Source organism: Patiria miniata, unplaced genomic scaffold (assembly GCF_015706575.1).
Source record: "Patiria miniata isolate m_02_andy unplaced genomic scaffold, ASM1570657v1 HiC_scaffold_7, whole genome shotgun sequence".
Lineage (NCBI taxonomy): Eukaryota > Metazoa > Echinodermata > Asteroidea > Valvatida > Asterinidae > Patiria > Patiria miniata.
In genome coordinates this window covers 47,558,561-47,577,799 of record NW_024037074.1, presented here as the reverse complement: position 1 = coordinate 47,577,799, position 19,239 = coordinate 47,558,561, and the positions used below count along the sequence as shown (strand labels likewise).

The 19,239-nt window shown below is 41.3% G+C and overlaps 1 protein-coding gene across 1 annotated transcript in view; it reads left to right on the top strand.

The window, feature by feature from the left end:
• LOC119744912 (reversion-inducing cysteine-rich protein with Kazal motifs-like) overlaps positions 1-19,239 on the top strand; it is a 59,526-nt gene that overhangs the window by 31,642 nt on the left and 8,645 nt on the right. The window contains exons 5-9 of the mRNA XM_038221111.1: positions 13,579-13,664; positions 17,245-17,292; positions 17,442-17,475; positions 17,772-17,969; positions 18,398-18,565. Coding sequence (XP_038077039.1) covers positions 13,579-13,664; positions 17,245-17,292; positions 17,442-17,475; positions 17,772-17,969; positions 18,398-18,565 — 534 coding nt within the window. The remainder of the gene's footprint in view (positions 1-13,578; positions 13,665-17,244; positions 17,293-17,441; positions 17,476-17,771; positions 17,970-18,397; positions 18,566-19,239) is intronic.

The window sequence follows — 19,239 nt, the reverse complement described above, 5'->3', positions numbered from 1 at the left end:
TAATTATGGTGATTTAGCGAGTAGACTTTCAGTTTCAATTTGTGGTAGGCCTATCATCATAATTCTAGTGTAGTAGGTCTACACCGGACTCATACACTCAATGTTCTACTTCTTGGACTCTTTTCTGTGGCTCGAATTATGTGTAGTCGTGTTGTACTGGTTACTTGTAGCTAGAATTCTTGAACACAGTTACAAAGATTTCAATTCAACCTCCGTGGCTTGATATTCGGACATGATTTGTTCATGGCAAATTTGGCTGTGGATGCAGCTAGAATCTTGACATTCAACAATGTCTCCGCCAACTTGTTACACTGTCGCAGACCCAGATCTGTAACAGGCAAGATGAATACCCTTTCTAGTGTAAACCTAAGAGATGCAAGTAAGGCTGGGGGAGAAAGGAGGGTGGTGGTTTGGCTCGGCTTTTTTACTTAATTTGTTTCTGATGGTTTCCGACAGTCCTTCTCTGCTTATTGTCAGCCCCATGTACTTCCTTCCTTCCTCACAAGATATTGCTATCTCAATCTGCAATTTCTTTTTTTTTGTGGGGGGGAGGGGGGGATTTGAAGTCTGCCAAAGGCGATTCTGCGACAGACATATCATGTCCAGCTTTCCCAATTGCGATTTATCCGCAAGGAATCGACGAGGAACTTGTATAACCCCCCCCCCATCCTTTCTTCTGATTCAGCGCAAACAACACCGAAGTGACGCAGACACTCGCTCATCAATCTCGTTCCGTCCTCCCATCCCAATGCTCTCTCTGTCTCTCCTGTCAAAACCTACAGAAAGTCCCGAGCCTTAAGAGTTATGGCCCCGGAGATTCGGCAGGAGAAAATTCTAAATTAAAATGCATCGATTTACGGCTACAGATGCATCTGTCCCGTGAAACTATATTGTGGGCTTGCCACTGCCCAGGGCTCAGTAGATACTGTATTTGTACACGGGTAATAAGTTAATATCACTTCAGAAAACCCACCATTTGGCACGGGACATTTGTCATAATTTCCTTCGAGTGCCGGACAGGTGTAATGGGTTTCCTTCCCTAGTTTTTTTTATTGTAGGATTTTCTCGTGTCTTGTGTTAGTGGGCCTTTATTACTGCATGAGCTTAGGTCATTTATCATGTTTCATGATGATGCGTCTTTGACAAGTAATTTTCTGCAATCACTCGCACTGAATGTCTTGAAACATAGCTTGAGTCAGGAGCACACTTGTCTGAAGTTGTCTCTTCCCTGGAATTTCTCGTCATTCTGAAATTGGAAATAAATCAGTCTCGGCTTCCAATTTGTCACACTTGTTGTAGAATTGCTAAGTTGTATTTCATCGTTTGTTTCAGTAACCCAATGGTACAAATGTAGTCTGTTTATATATATAAAAAAAAAAATACAAACAACGACCAAAATCACAGTTTGGATAATGTGCCATTATTAAGCAACGCACTAATTTTTTCTTTTATCGTTTTGCTGAAATAATACATACCGGTAGTAAAACATCATGTATTCGTGTACATGTACAGGGTGTTATTAAAAGGCACAGTGATTCTGACAGGCTGCATTTTGCAAACTTTTCAGTGACAGCACAGAAACATACATGTACGCTCTTTCCTTTTGATCTAACTTGTTGAAATGCTAACCCAATTCTCCTCCGACTTGATTGATGAAGTCTGTCTGCAGAAATATTCAGCCAAGATTGAGGGAACAAGAAAAGATACTCTGTCTTCTTCTATCACTGCAATCTCCTCGCTCACTCATCTTTGCCCCGCGTTACAGAATTCCAACATTTCGTTACCGCTTCCCAAACGGTGTTCCAAATATTTCTGGCCTGGTGCTGTGGATGGTGCGAAAGGGGGTTGGTTTATTCATTTGACACCCATAATGGCATCTCCGTGAGTGATAGGAGTGGGACAGATGGGAGGAAAGTTACCGTCTTGGAATTGTCAAGGTGCATGAACATGTCCATGAACTCGATCATCCAGGAACGGCATTGTAATTTGGTGCCCTACTTCAAGTTGGAGAGAGGGTTTCCTACCTGGTTTTGAAGTCACTTTTTAGAAGCTTTCATATTTCAAAATGATAAATCCATGTAGATGTGCCTGAACGATGTTTTATCTTGTTACCACAATTCCCTTTCTCTGAGTTCTACTTCTGGAGAACGTACAAGATAGTGTTCTGAGCATTTAGTAATATTTGTACCCTTGCATTCCACAGATTGTGTTACTTTCAAAAGTACCGGTAGATTTTTAAATCCATCCTCATTTTTAAATTCCCCCCCAAAAAATCACACTTATTCTTGTTTTTCCCCCGATGACTTTTAAAACAAAAATATCATGAGAGTGTTACTGTTAAAAACAAGTCTTGCAGGAGGTTAAAATCCTATCAGAAGTACCAAAAGATCACTCCTACACATTAAGACATTCTTTTCAGATGTCATTTGCAGCATTGACACATTGCTTCATCTGGTGTTGGGGTTGGTAGGTGGGGTTGGGTCGCAGACATTGCGACTGCAATTTCGCTCCAACAGGGTCCCGGGTCACCCCCTGCCTTGACAAAGTGTCAGCAGCTAGGGAGGTGTGTCTGCATTGCCAACTGTTTCCTCCAAAGTTATGCATTTCATTAGAGGATGGTGTGAGAGGGTTTGGAAAGGGAGTGTTCTCCTGTCCTGAGGGGGGATATCTCCTCAAGTTTACAGACGGATTGGCGACTTTTCAGAACTCAACTCCATAACTGTGCTTGTTATGTGACGGTTATAGACCTAGTCGTTTGAATTACTTGGCTGTGCTTGCAACTACACATGTGCCTATGGAAGAGACTGAAGCCGCTTCCCTTAGTCGCATCCGTAATTAGTTGGCTATGGCTGGCAACAACACACATACCTATGGTTGCCACTGGAGCCACTTCTCTTAGCCACATCCTTAATTACTTGGCTATGGCTTGCAACTTCACATGTGCCTATGGAAGCAGCTGAAGCCACTTTCCATTGACATGTGTACTACTGCCAGTCGTAGCCATGCAATTCGGATGTGGCTTTGGCCTCTCTTGGCTGTTATCGAGCTCACAGCTTTCTCCCCTGTTCCTTTACAAGTACGCTACATGTACTAATGTACATAAAAATTGAGGTATAGAATCAAGTTAGATACGGTTATTGTCAATCGGCTAATGGTAATCCTAATTACCGTTTCAGGTGTATCACAGAAGAAACACGTCCATTAGAAGAAGCATATTTTTGCCTTCATACATCTTGATATTCCATTATGTACATTTTTTTTTCTCCATGTGAAAACCATTAAGAACTGAACTTGATATAGAAGGCCAAGCTCTTCTCTTTATTGTTCATGGGTTGAATGACCAGCATTCATTAAAAAATGAAAAGAAGTTGGCGTTAAAAAAAAGAGTGAATGAAATTTGGTTTATTAGTTTTGAAATTTTGAGTTCACTGTCCTGCCTCCTGTAGCTCTGTCAACATCTGCGAGATATGCATGATGGATGAGAGATCCCGGAAGAAATCTTGTCGCTCGGGTTGAAAAAAAGAAGAAGAAAAAAAATCGTCTTGCGGGTGCGGCCATCCAGAGCATGAGATCCAGGCCGGGCATGTATGAATAAACACGGAAGATGGGAATCACTTCCAGAAGCCGAGATTCAGTGATGGATGAGCCGGGTCTGCGGGATTCTCTTCGAGAAACTGTAGAGAGATGTTTATTATACGTCAGCCTCAGGGAAGGAGGGTGGGGGGGGGGGGTAAAAAGAAAAGTGATGGAGAAGTTATCTTTAACTTTTGACGGTGCCATCATGTACCGGTGAATGATGGAATGGGTCGGGATTTTCACAGAGATGTCTTGTTTGCTTTGCCTGATCAACTGCTCGGTCTAGGCTAATCTCTAATCATGTCCTTGCAAATTGGGGATATTGATGGATATTATGTGGAGATCCTTTCATTTTGATTTGGGCTTAGTTTTAAGCATCAGTTCTAAGTAGTATTTATTAAACACATATCTTACCCATTTGGTTGTGAGATTGTGATGGATTGCGGTCAGATGGCCCGGTTTCAGAAAAGAAACTTAGAAGTTCACTCAGGCGATTAATCCTCCTCATGAAGATGTTCTGAGTGAATGGATGAGGTTGAAGAGTGGTGATGTTGAGGTCAGGAGCGGAATGAGAGGAGCAGAAAGGGGAACACAGAAATATCTTTTAAGATGGGTTATGAGGGCTAAAAACTTGAATCATTTCTAGTTTAGTGAAAGTGGACATCAGAAGTCATATTGTCATTCAGCCTGATTTGTTGTAACTTCTCAATTCTTTGGAGGGAAGGAAAAAGAAGTTACATTGTATAAAATCAAGGATGTGCACATTAGAAACATCTCCATCAATCGAAAAGACATCTCCATCAACTGAAAAGACATCTCCATCCACTGAAAAGACATCGCCATCAACCAAAAAGACATCTCCATCAACTGAAAAGACATCTCCATCAACTGAAAAGACATCGCCATCAACCGAAAAGACATCTCCAGCAACTACAAAGACATCTCCATCTGAAAATATTTGAGATTCAAGAAGTTTGAGAATAAACTTACTTCTTCACAATTCCAGTACATTATAAACATGACTACATCAATCTTTTGGCTCCATCTACGAACAAAGCCACATCCTTTTTGGCTATTAATTTATTACATTTAAAATTCTTGCACAACATCTTCATACCGAACACTCAAAGATTTTCAGGTTGCTTCCATAATTCAGTATATAAGAGAGAGTTCCTCGTAGTGTAATTTTTTTACAGTTTGCATTTTTGCTTTTTGAGCTTCGCTATCTATCACTTCACATGAAAGAAGAGCGAAAGTGCCCCAGGGAACACTTCACATTTATTTCCCTTTGATCACAAAAGCATAAATAGAAGAGTGGATCGTAATTTCACCACGGGTAACGGACTGATATCATCTTCTATTACCTCCACTACTCACAGAAACCACTCTCTCTCCGTCTCAGTCTCGCTTCCAACAAGGGTCAGCGGAGGTCTGGGCAATCAATTACACCTTGACAGGTTGAATGCAATTATCTGTCACTATCTGATCATGGCCATCTCTCTCAACCTCCTTGTTGAGGCTCATAGGGTCCCAGAATCAATCAAATTATTAGGCCGGCCAGAACAAATACTTTTGTTGTGGTAGCTTGATTTCCTGTTCACAGAAACAATCTTACGTGATTACAGAAAAACACAGCTTTGTCTTTGGAATAATTTAATCAAACGCTCCTGCGAAGCATAGTTTAGGATTACCTCTCAAAGTGTGAGCATTTTCATCTTGGGCTAACAGTAACAATAACAAACCCAATGCTAGTGTCATGAGCTGCATTTTAACCCTTTGGCACTTGTATTACATTGTACTACATTGTATTACATTGTATTACATTGTATTACATTGTATTACATTGTATTTATTAATAAAGCCATAGAGTGCTGGGGCAGTTTGAGGCAGTAACAGGCAGGGCGACTTGGGGCGGTATAAGGTCTGATGGTTTATCAGCGCAGTGGTAGAACAATGTAATGCGTAGAAGTATTCTAGAGTAAAGCAAGTGCATCGCACCTGTGCAGTTAATTAATTGATCCGTTCGGTAATCTGAAAACAAAGCACGTCATGTCTTAACTTAGTCGATTTGATAGAATTCCTGATAAAAATTTCAGTCTGTTTAAGTAAATGACTTGGTGAGTTATAACAGAAGAAAAAATGTTTTTTGTCTGTGGAGTCCTTGATGGACATAGACAGATGTCGGAGGAAAATCCTGCATCAGGATGTCTTTTTATCAGCTCGGTGTACAGCGTTAAAACCTTTTAAGACTGTGACAGAGATGTGGCCAGTGATCTGTCAGGCCATTTTAATTTGTGTTGGTTGATTGTGTGCTTAACCTTGTTATGGGACGTTGCGTAGTCATTAGTGCCTGCAGAGGAGAACGGGGAATAAAAGACAAATGCAGACAGCAAACCCAAATCCCTCAAAGCCTTTTCCAAAATAATAGAAGGCTCGGCAAATCCTCGGCGAAAAAATCACAACTTTTTCCTGGGCTGCTAATGCTCCAGACAAATCCCCAGCTTCCCCTGGCTGCCTGGCAGGCGACAAGTCGACAGAGCGGGGACTACAAAGGAGAGCTCGTCCCCGGCCGTGGAGTAATAACAAGCCGGTAACCTAGGCAGACTACCGGCTGATCTGTGAATAGTCCAAAGCAAGACGGAGTATAGAGAGAGAGAGAGTGGAGAAGTAGCCTGTGGGCAACCAGGGAACTGGATCGGTAGTCGGCTCCCATGTGACCTGTTACGAGTGGGATATCTAACACCTTCTGGCATGTGTAGCTTCCCGCAATAATGCTAAAGAAAAAAGAATCATCCTCCTTCCCCCTTCAAAAATATGGATTGTGGTTACGAACACCAGAGAAGATGAGCACCGATAGCCGCCCGATAACATCAAAATTCTTTTTTATATTTTTAAGTTTGTGCCGGGAAGGAGGGCAAAGTATGGATTTGGTTATCACACCCCGACCGCGACGATGATGGCAGATTACGTCTCCGATATCCAAAGACTTCACAGTGTTTGTTTCTTGAAAGGTTGGAAGAGGAGTGTAGTGTAATTGTCTCCTAACAGGGAAATCTGAAGTATGTCTTGAGGGGGAAGCAGGGGGACGAGTGAAGATTATCTTTCGTGATGCGGTGCTCTATCTCATTCCCTGTCTCGTTTCGGGGCCTGATTGAGATCAGGTGTTAGAAGTAAGAGCCCATCTACTCTTTTTTTCCACTTCCTTCTCCCGGTTCTCTTCTCTCTTTCCGCGGAGTGGCTCATGAATCGTTAATTTCATTGATTGGATTCTGTCGGGGGTTGTCTTTGGGGGGCAACTTTGCACACTGAGTGCATGTCAAACGGCAGGTACAATGTATACGGACCAAGTGAGCTCTGAAAATTGCAACAGATCTGATTATGCTGAATTGGGAAATTAATGGGAAAAAAAAACAGTCCAGTTAAATTTTGACAGTAATCTTTCAAATTCAAATGCACAATGCTTAAGTATGTTTTCCTCAAATGAATTTTCCCATAAAAATGAAAATCTCTGTTACTAATTTTGTTTGTGCTCACAACACTATCCAAATGACTAAATAAAATGTTGAAGTTGTCAATACCAGTAAATAAATTATACAGTTTAATTGACAGACTCGACAGAATAATTGGATTGAATTTAAAAACTAACCTCTAAAAGTGAAATTTTTTAAGCCTATACTACAAAGTATGAGCTCGTAATTTTTCCCCAGCTTTCTGGGGTATTCTTTTTTTTGCAAAATAAGAGAGTAATTAAAGAGGTATTACGGTCTGAAATCCCCGAAAAATGTTATGTTTTGGATTGTTTACTTATCCCATTTCAAAGGTCTGGTTGAAAGGAAACTAACCTAGAAAATAGAAAAAGATGAAAAACATCAGTTGTTTACATCGGACGCGGCGGACATTTTGTGGCATTCGGGTACATATTGCCAGGTGATTCATTCAATGTACGGTTCACGTTGTATGTGCGTGTCACATAATACACACAGTACCAATACACAAATGTTGTTTCTCACACATCCGCAGAATGCGATGCACTGTATGGCAGGATTCACAACTAGCACTCAAAGAGCTCGCTCGATTTTTGAGAGTCAAAATTTTGTCCCCCGAAATTCGTTCTCGCATGGTTCTTGCATGGTTCTCGCAAGAATAACACAAAAACGACCAGTTTTTAAAGCATGGTTGTGTGGACGTTTATATCCTACTTTTAAATGCTCTTCCCAATTAACATAATTTTATTTAAAATGCATTTTGAAGCCCAATTGGGTGAATCCGGGACGTAATGTCCCTTTAATCAAAGAGTTGCATAGTAAACTAGAAAGCAGTCAGAGAGCGCAAACCTCCGCCAAGGCTAAAAAATTCCCCGCCATATTGTCAGTAAATGAATCCTTAAAAAATATCCGGGATCCAGACCCAGATCCAGATCACTTCCAAAATCTAATCAATTTGTAATTTTACCAAGGACCACCCCTAAAAAAATGTTCGTGCAAATCCGTCCATAACTTTTTGAGTTATTTTGTTAACAGACAAACCAACCAACCAACTAACCAAATCCGATGAAAACATTACCTCCTTGGCAGAGGTAATTATCTACTTTTCACTGGATTAGTACCGAGCAGTTAAATGTCCCATGACTTGTTGGCTAGTAGTAACCATTTTTTTTCCTCTACAAACATTAACTTTTATGTGCTTAGCAAATTTGGATACTTAGCAGCTCCAAGAAATTGGCCCCAGCTGTTTCCCTCGGAAAAATTTACTGACCAAACACCTCAATGGTAAACCACTGCTGGTTTTATCCTATTCGCCAGAAAGTTATCATCACTCCACTCATCACGGAGAATCAGACAGGGCAGTTCTGACACGATCCCTGCTGTGAAAATTGCCCCCAATGTGATTGGGTGATTTGTCGCTGGGTAACCCGTTGGTCCGTACCTAAACCTTGATTTCTTTCCCCGTTCTGCCCTGGTCCCTGTTGCTAGTGCTGTCCCACAGCTTCAATCTCTCTCTCTCTCTCTCGTCAAAAGTGATTAGATTTTCCCCAATTATGCCGATGGGAGCTTCAAAGGGACTCCCGGTCGTTGTTTCTCGCCGTGCTCCGTGATGTTGTTGAAGCAAAAAGCCTGGGGAGTTACCTGTTTGTTTGTGTATACACGTGTGTACGTGCTTGAACGGAAAAGATTCGCCTGAAATCTTCTTGGAGGGGTGCAACATGTCTTAAATTGTGGGCTGGAAAAGTTCCGGCTTTCAAATGGAGGAAAATTGAAGTGGGGTCTGTCAGTTTGGTTTGTGAGGACAATGTAATGACCATTGATGGTCCAACTTTGAAATAAATATTAATAAAGCCCAGATGAAATGTTTAAATATTATTCCAAACACGAAAAACTGCAGGTGCTGTATTTAGTGCCCAATTTATCAGTTTCAAAACATTTTTTAACCTTTCAGTTACTAGAAATGAGAGGAGTGTAAAAAGTTCCAACTCTACATCTCGCGTATCACATCGTTGATGTCAACTGAGAATGGCCAAACAAACATTTCTATATGAAACCATTTATGTGTCTACTCTAAAGTGAAAATTTGTATGTAATGTACAATAACATGATGTGCTTCATGTACTGTTTCTTGAGTTTGATTTTGAAACCGACAGAGCTTTGCTGTTGAAACGCTCAGTGAGAAATGGATAGCGCAGCAGGCACAATGGGAGCGGGTATATCATCACGGTGCTACGGCAATCCTTTAAAGCCAGTTCAGAAATGTCACGGCTCATTTGCAATGGATATGTTTGTCAGGGATGGGACATGACAGATCCTGTACACTGTGAAATGACGAGCGGTGGTATTGAGTTACTGAGGCTGGATTTCCTGTCAGGGATTTCTTGCCGTTTGACAAGTTGGCGTTGGGATGATTGGAATGCATGTTAAATTCTGTTTCTTTTGTGGTTTTGCATTGATGGAGGTGCAGCTTAAAATGGTCAAGAAAATCCTTTGATTGCTCTTTGGAGAAAGTTTTTGATGACCAGTTTGGCCACAAATTGCAGCGCGAACCAAATCTCAACGAGTATTTTGGGAATACAAGACGGAGTTTTGATTAGGAGGCATTGCTTCCGATGACGGCTGGAAATTGAAACGCAGGCCAAAATTGGTTTAATTCAGGTGAGCAGATGTTTTTGAGAAAACTGATCTCTGCAGCATCGATCGGCAGAAACTGCACATTTTGCCTGTACATGTACAGGTATGTAGATGTAGAAAATAGTTCTGAACTGGATGCTAAAATGAAATCGGAGTGCTTGTAAACCCAGATATCATAATAACATTGCGTTTTATTAACTTATAATTTATTCGATTGGATCTTCTATAAAAAATGATATGTACACTTCACACAAATGTGAATTCTTCAGTCCAAGTTACACAAACAAAAAAAGAGGCAAACATTCAGTACACATACATGTATGTCAGCCAACCGAAAAATCTGCTCACTGTTAAACGAAATCAATCCACAAAAGATGTCAGTCTGTTTACCTCCAATTCCATTACAATCAATTGGGCATCTGCCCCGGTAACCCGCAACTTAAATAAATAATCCCCCCAAAACCATCCATTTTCAGTATATTTGCAGATCCCTCTTCATCCCGGCCCCACTCGAGTGTTTACAGTACCCCAAAACCTTCCCCAACCTTACACTTGAGGACCTGACAGCTTCGAGAGGAAGTGTCGTAGTAGAGCGTCTCTTCCCTTTTTTTTTTCCCTACAAAGGGCAACCCTGACAAGTTCATTGGCACGAACAGGAATCTTAAAAGCTTTTTCCCCCCACCGCAGTTGTTTAGTTTTGGTGCTGAGGCTGCAGGTTGATCAGGTGCCGGAAGGCTGATGTGTCCTAGAGGCGGCCTCACATGTGGTTCCTATCATCCTCCGCATATCCCTATGTTTACCACAACCTTAAACACAACAGTGCCAACTCTGAAAAAGCTCTGGCATTTGTCATTTTATACTGATTTTGAATGCTTCGTGCTTTACCAAATTACTCTGATGTAAATGCACATATATCACAATGCTGACTCAACCAATGATCTAAATATGCACGTACATGTTGATAACTATTACATGTTTTGGTGAGGACTCTGTTTCTTTGCTTTGTGTGAATGGACTGATTCAGATGTGCGTGCATCTCAAAAACTGTGTACTTTAGGTCATGATTTTACTAGTTTTTTTCATCTGAGATGTGTATAGAGACAATCACAAGAATTGACATTGCCAGTCGTTCAGGGCAAGATCTTCAACAGATAGCCTTAATTGAAAGCTAGTATTATTTACCGGGCCGTTAAGGCAACAACGCCTTGTTCAATGGGCCGGCCGCTAATACCGTTGTACATCTCAGAGCAAGATGTTAATCACCCCGTCACGCCGGCCGGCCGGCCGTGGCAAGTCCGGTTTCACCAGCCGCCATCTCCCGGCAGCCAGTCTCCCATTAACGCTAATCTTATCTGATTGCCCTGTAACTAATTGCAGAAAACACCGGGTTTTTATTGGACGGAAATTAAAGGAATCGTCCCAGTGCCGTGGTCGTGCAGGCTGGCGTGCGGGCTGGCGGGCCTCCACTGATTTGTCCGTCGAACGTGTGAACGCCAGTGCAGGCCGGATACAATAACACGGCTAATGGCTGCTCTGTCAGTTTGCGTTTCAGATAATATTTGATTAATCCACTTAATTTGGTGTCTGGGAAGACCGACACGCAGAAGGGTTTTACATATGGCATCCAAGGATATCGCTGCCTTTATTGAGCAGTATTCTCATCATTGAGGCCGTAACTTTTTACTGGCGTAGCAAATTCGGTGCTCAGCCCATTTGTGTACTTAGAGCCTTGGTTGAAATCAACGCCTGACTTTTTATTCCCTACATTTGATTATTATTATTATTATTATTATTATTATTATTATTATTATGCATTTAGGTATGCTATTCATAGTATAACTATACCACAGCGATTACAGTAGTAATGAGCAATATAACAACAAATCATTAAACATTATACAAACAAAACAACAATAATACATCAATTGGGAAAGAGGTATGTTTTGAGGATCTTCTTAAACACATCCACTGATGGAGCAGATTTAATATAGGAGGGAAGTTCATTCCATTCCTTAGCTGCTGTAACAGTGAATGTACGATCTCCTGCCTTACTACGAGTCCTGGGAAAAGTTAGCCGAGATGGATCTGCATTGGAGCGAAGATTAGTACGCAAAGGTCGATACAACTCAAGACACTCATTAAAATACTCTGGGGCCTGATTATGAAAGAATTTGTATACAAATAAAAGAATCTTAAACACAATCCTCTGTTTAATTGGTAACCAAGGAAGCGATCTTAGAAGAGGCATGGCATCATGACGGCGATCCAACTTAAAGATGACACAAGCAGCCCAGTTCTGCAAACTTTGAAGTCTCTTAATATGCATCTGTGGGACTTCTGTAAGCAACCCGTTACAATAATCTAACCGGGAAAGAACATGCCTGCGAATCACTTGATGGCATGCATCTTCAGATACATACTTCCTTATCTGTAGTACATGTATATATACCTGATTGCAGGTATTTTCTTCAAGGTGCATGTACCGGTAACTGCTGTATATTTCTCCTCCTTCCTCAATCCTCATAGATATTCATTGCTTTCCTTTGTCCCATCCAAATGAGCTATTTGCTACCTCATCTAAACTGCAGCACGTATTGGGTTTCAAGAGTCCTCGGTACATAACTAGAACACGAGATAAGAAATATAAACGCAATTCTTATCTTGTCTCACACATGTATGAATTTCATATCATGATGATGAGTCACTAACGGATCCGGGCTGTACGTTTGTACGTTTGGCCCCGTTCTGCCCGGCAGTGTGCCCCGGTTCTTACACATGACCACATTGTCTGCTTGAAGACGATGTGAGCCGAGCGCGCACGCTGATGCGACAGACTATCAAATGTGTGCAATTAATACGGCTCCCCCGGCCACACATTTTGTCTGCAAACAGGTGATTATGTTGTAAGGTCCGGAGGGGTCGCCCAGGGCTGGGCAGGTTTTTTTCCCAGAGCGGCAGCAACCGAGAGAGCTCAGAAATAGCATGTTTTGAACAATGTCAATTTTGCAGGCAGGAAGTCTGCATTTCGAGATGAGCAATTGTGCAATCGTGTGCGAGTCTTTGATTGAGATTAATTATTCAGGCAGATCTGGATTTTGTTGTTGTTGTTGCAATTAATATTACCTACATGAATTTAGTTTGTGTCTTGTTTCCTCTCCTGAAATTGTAGGCATCGTCAATTCTCAGTCGTCAGTTTCATGAAACCTCAGATATCAGTCCTACCGGTACATGTATATCAGGCCATATCCGAATCACTTGGCTACCACCATGCAGGAATAACAATCACACCTATGGCTGCCACTGGCTAGCGGCTGTGGCTACTGCCAGGAATAACACGCACACCTATGGCAGCCACTGGCTAGCGACTGTGGCTACTGCCAGGAATAACACGCACACCTATGGCAGCCACTGGCTAGCGACTGTGGCTACTGCCAGGAATAACATACACACCTATGCAGCCACTGGTTAGTGGCTGTGGCTACTGCCAGGAATACATGTAACACGCACACCTATGACAGCCACTGGCTAGCGACTGTGGCAACTGCTAGGAATAACACACACACCTATGACAGCCACTGGCTAGTGACTGTGGCTACTGCCAGGAATAACATACACACATATGGCAGCCACTGGTTAGTGGATGTGGCTACTGCCAGGAATAACACACACACCTATGGCAGCCGCTGGCTAGCGACTTAAGCCACTTCCCATAAACTTGTATGTTATTTCCGGTCATAGCCAAATGATTCGGACCCGGCCTCATCACAGTTTTGTCTAGGTCTGAAAAATGTGTCTAGTACCAGAACACGTTTAGGTTGATATACATTTTCTCCAAAATTTCTAAATGAAATGTTGGCTGTACTTTTGTTCTTTTTGTGTGCAGATATTTGGCAGGAGGACACAGGGTGGGCAGGACGACTGTGCTGCATCCGTGCTCGAGCTGGTCAGTGCCACGCTGCATGCATGCAAGTAAGTAATGTCATTCTCAGCAGTCAGATTAACATCACCACTGAATCAAGCAACACAAAGTAATACATTGTAATAGCCATGGTGATTGTTAGCCACAACTTTAATCACATTGTACATCTGAAAAATGGCCGCAGTGAGCAGTTGACCACAGGGCAGAGTGTCCACAATTTATTGGTGGACAAAATGACATTAAATCTGGTCACATTTTGGCAAGTTGTAAAGAATTGCAGGTGGCATCCACTGACAAATGGCCAAATATGACAAGTTGACCAGACTGAAAAAAATCATCCCAATTGACAAATGGCTAGAGTAAACAACTGGCAAAAATATTCACATTATTCTGCCTTTTATTTACTTAACAATTGAACAGATTGTTGGAGGTTCTCGACAGTGGTCTTTTGAGCTTTTCAAAAGTAGCCAAAGCAGATTTGTAAAATTTAAATTCAAAATGGACAAACCTTGCATTAAAGTATTACAGCAGTTTAGAACGCAAGACCGCTCAATTGATTAAGACGTTGATAAAAATCCACTTAGCACACCTAGAGTTTTGACTGACGTTCAGAGCTAACCCTAGGGCCGGGTGTCAGTGATGGAGTTTGACAGATTGGCACTTGAGGGGGGCCAGGTGCCAAAGGCTAGGGGTGTGACAGAGAGGGGGACACCCCGGCGTGACGGATACCTCTTAGTGTCTGGATTTGTAGCAGTTGGGGTGCGGAGGAGTGGCACCTGGGTAGGGCTCGGAAATTCCAAAGACTTTTGCCAAAAGAAGGCAGAATTTTTGTTGGAACTTTAGTCCAGTGACAACCGAAGAAAAATTCTTAATCTTTGGTTGATTCACTTTGACATTTTCAAATCCCCCCAAAACTTTTTTTTCCTGTTGTTTGATTAAAGCAAAAGTTATCAGAGGATATATAACTGCTCTGTTCACTACTCACTCGCAATAATTGTGTCTGGTTTAGCAATATCGTGTTGATTTGCAATTATTTTTGGAAAAATCTTCTTTTTTTTCTTCTTCAGGAATTAAAATGTGGTTGATTCATTAGAAACTTTGTCCCCTTTCAATCCAATTGGCCCATCCGTCCACTATAAAACAAGATAATGCTGAAATGGAGTTCATCGAAAAGCCATTTCAACAATTGATTCTACAAAATCTGATGAAAAAATCCAATAGTCACTGCCGTTGAATATGAAACAAATTTGAGAGGGATTTTTTTTCCCATTTTGCCCCATAATTTGTGTAGGTTCAATATAATAATTATAATTTCTACCCTCGGTTTAATCTCCCAAGTGCCTTTGTATGATTTTATTGCCGGGCCAGGGGAAAAAATGGCATACCTTCCAGCTGTTGTGCATTTTTAACAATAAATACCCCGTACCCCCTCAGAAAATTGTGCTAGAAACACTTAGTTTTCCCCCAAATGGCAAACAATCCCTGGGTGATGATTTACAGTCGGTCCTTTCAGCTTCCTTGGGAAAATTTGGTGGCTCTCGTTTGGTCTTTACCCGAAGTGTGATTTGTGCTGCGCGAGGTAGCTCGGTGACAATTACCGTTGATTTACGATGTAATAACGGGAACAGTATTTGATGACTCAATGTTTCTCAGTCCTACTGAGCCCAGAGAGAGAGCTTTGTAGCGAACCGACCCGAAAAAGTGTTTATTCTACCCTTTTGTTTCCCAAGAGAAGTTTCAAAGAATTGTTTCCTGTTGTTGATTGTAGAGGAAAAAGTTTTATTGGCCATGGGTGCCCCGCATTGGTCTTGGACGTTATAAATTATTGTGAGATCGTGGATTTAAGTAAACATGGCGGCAGAGAGTATGCAACACAAAACCGATGGCAGATCTTTGTTGATAACTTGTTTCCGTCAAGAGAGAGTCCTTGTAAAAGTTAAAACTTTGTAAATATTGAAGAAAAAAAATTCAAAAAAAAATAATCCATTTTTAATTTGACAATTCCAAACTGTGATGGATTATGTGCAAACTTTTGTGAAGATTTAAAAAAAAAATCATCCACATGTATCCCTCAAAAAGACCGCTCTGATGTTTCCCTTTCTCCACTCCCAAAATAAAGCATACCTCTTCAACAATGACAATTTCCTCACTTTCAAACATCAATCTATTAGATTTGTTTTCTGCTCTCTGAATAAATGTAAGCCAATGAGTGCAAATTGCATAGGCATTATACCAATGTCGTTGCATTAGTCTCCAGTTCATACCCTCGGCTGGATCAGAAAATAGTTCTCCACGGGAGCCCCACCAAAACCAACAAACTCTCCGTTCCCTCTCTCTCTGAAATCCCCCACCAAACTCCAGCCGGGGTGTCAGCTGTTGTGTTTGTAGATCTGTCCCGGTCACCGCAGGTGGCCAAGGGGTGTCCCGCCTAGCCTCGCGTAGACGACCGCAGATCACGTTTCTGGCTCAGAGTTTTACGGTTTGGTTTGGTTTGGTCGGCTGGAGTAAAGGCTTGGTTTTTTAGCCGGCGAAAATGTCAGAGGGTTAAATGTCCAGAGGAGGGGCCTGACGAGATGTAATGAACAATTTGTCAACCTCCTGGATGGTGGATATTAGGGATGAGAGGGACTCAGGACGTTGGAGTAAAGAGTGATGAGGCTCACTAAGAATGCTGGAAGACCAACTAGAAAATAAAATTGTTCAGTTCAACTGTTTAGTTTGTGTAGGTGCAACATTCTCCAGTGGTACTGTGCGGTTTAGCATAATAACGTTTTGGGCCTCTAAACATAGGGACTTGTAAAGGGAATGATTAACATTAAAGACCTATCGGTTAGACACAAATATAAGTTTGGATTTCTTGACAACAGAGCTTCATTGGCTGAATTCTTCTATTTTTTTTCAAAGATTTAAATTTAATTTAAGAACACAAGATGGTTCAGTTAAGGCAGTGTATATTTTGCCGGAGACGGCAAACCTTTAGTAAACGTTAGTTTGCCAGATATGCACTGAACATGCGCAGTTACTGTTTTTTTGTACTTCAACATTTTCCGGTGAAAAGTTTTAGTCTGGCTCCATGCCAAAATTATCGTTGTTACCTCGTATTCACAAGATGGGATTCAGACCAGTTTATAATTTGGGACTTTATTTCCCTTTTAAAAAAAATCCTCCAGAGCCACAAATCTGAAAAAGAAAATGTAATACTCTGCAAAAAATGTTTGAGACATGTGAAAATAATAAAAGAAGAATATTCTTATTTATTTGGGGATGAGAAAAAAAAAACTTAAAAATGTGTTGCGGTCGGAATCGAACGCGAGTCATCCCGCTTACTAGAGCCTTTGCTTAACCATTACACCAAACGTGCTACACAACTTTTGGAGGGAATTTAATACATCTTATAATTCAGCCCTATTTTAAAGAGTACAGCGCCCTCTGTTGATATGGATTGCCGCCGGCAAACCTTTAGTAATCGTTAGTTTGCCGTCATTACCTCCGGCAAAATATCCCCTATCTTCAGTTAAAGAGTTTGAGTCCAGTTGTTTTAAGAACTCATGATTGATCTACGTACTAACCAAAGCTGGTCTATCTTTTAATAATTCCCGCATCATTTGATTTTCTTTTCTGTCGCTGCAGGCAAGTTCTTTCTCAGAAGCATCGTCAACCTGTTTGAGACACGAAGAGGTAGGAATTTCTCGAAACTTTATTCAAAACTGGAAACCTTTCCAATTAAATCCATTCTGAATGTTTTGGACTAGCAAATATTTCAACCAATGTGTGCTGCTTCTTCGATTTTAATTAAAGGTGTATTTTTTTTTTACCTCTTCATGCAGCCTTCATTGTTCCAGTGCTTGGACAGATTTGAGAGTAAGTCAGATTTTTAATGAAAGTGTCTACCAGAATTTCTTAGTTTTTATCATTTTTATAGGTTGATTTTTGAGATTTGGATGTGGATTTGGGATTTTCGATACATTAATCCAGTGGCCCATGGATGGGAGGAGATTCAGTAGACTACTCCGTGGTTGTCGTGGATTGTTTAAACCAATTTTGATTTTGAGCTTGGGATTTTCAAATTTATTTGGGATTTGAGGGACACGTTTCACAAGAAAAAAATCCATGGTTTATAGAAAGTCTTATTATTCAAGTGTATTTTCTTATTACAGAGAAGGAGCATTGTTGCCGGCATGCCTCAGTGGTCAGCCAGTGTCATCAAAAATGCGAGGCGGTCTTCGATGCCATGACACCCACCGACGAGATGTCGCTGGACGTCTCTATATACTGTCGGGATGTCAGTCGAACGGTCATCCAGTGTGTCGAGAACTACACCTCGGTGGCCATTCCGGCCAGAGACCCAAGAGACAGTAAGTTAGGATTGTGATTGGTATGGTGTAAAAGCTCTAGTGTTAAATCTACACTTTAGGTGCAGATTTAGGCCATTCCAGCCAGAGACCCAAGAGACAGTAAGTTGGAATTGTGATTTGTGTGGTGTAAAAGCTCTAGTGTTAAATCTACACTTTAGGTGTCGAATAATGTTTTCCATTTTTGTGTCAGTTGACCTGCCATCAAACTTATTACAAGTACTAAGTGTACATTATTAATCTACATTTCAGTGGTTATTGCGGCTAGGTATTTTAAAAGCAGTGAGTAAGAATTGCATTTGTTGTGTAAAAGCTCTGGTGTCAAATCTACACAATTGGTGTCAAAATAAAACTTCTATAATCCCTATTCATTACACCTCCAACTTCTCTTCATTAAGCTTTTAAATATACATGTATATACTTTGCTTCAGGTCTACATTGCTGTGAGCATTCGCAGAGCGCTGCCTGCAAGGAGACCTGCCGACGCGTCCACACCAACCTGACCTCAGAACCCGAGATCATTGATTCCTTGCTTGCTGGATGTGGAGGCACCATCCAGCCACATGTTGGCATGTGGAATTGCTTCCTTCTCAATTCAGGTAAATTAACTTCTGCCGTTCTTTTTTCCTGACTTGCACCCAATAATGACGCAGAGGGTCATGTACGAGCAGTTGATTTCAACTGTGATGTGCAGCGTCTAGTCTTAGGAATTTCGGCAAGCAGACCCAGGAAATTGTGAACACACCTTGCACATGCTGTACTCAAACTATTGGGTGCACATGAGGTATGCTTGGAATTTCTTGGGTCTCAGTGCCAATGTTCCAAAGATTGGTTTTGATTCACATGTTGATTGCGACCTCTATTGCGGTATGGTTGCTTGACCATGCTTGCCAGGGACCAGCTGCATTTGGAGAACAAAATCAAAATTCAGTCTGGGACCAAGACTTAAAGGTGTTGTGCTGTTTCAAAAAAAGTGGACTTTTTGTATCAGTTTCCAACGATGGTCGGTCGACCATCGTTGGAAACTGATACAAAAAGCTAGTCTGGTTCCCTGACCTGACAATTCCTCGACGTCTATAAATTGCTCTGTTTCATCTGAAGTAGGGTCAGGGAACTAAATTTTAAGCACAGCATTTTTCCCTTAGTTTTTCCAGCATCTTTAAACAGGTCAATTTAACAACATTTGCTATATAATACTAACCCCCAAATCCATCCATTTCTGAAAATTACATCAAAAACAAATGTTGTATAATAACTTTAATGGTCCATGCAC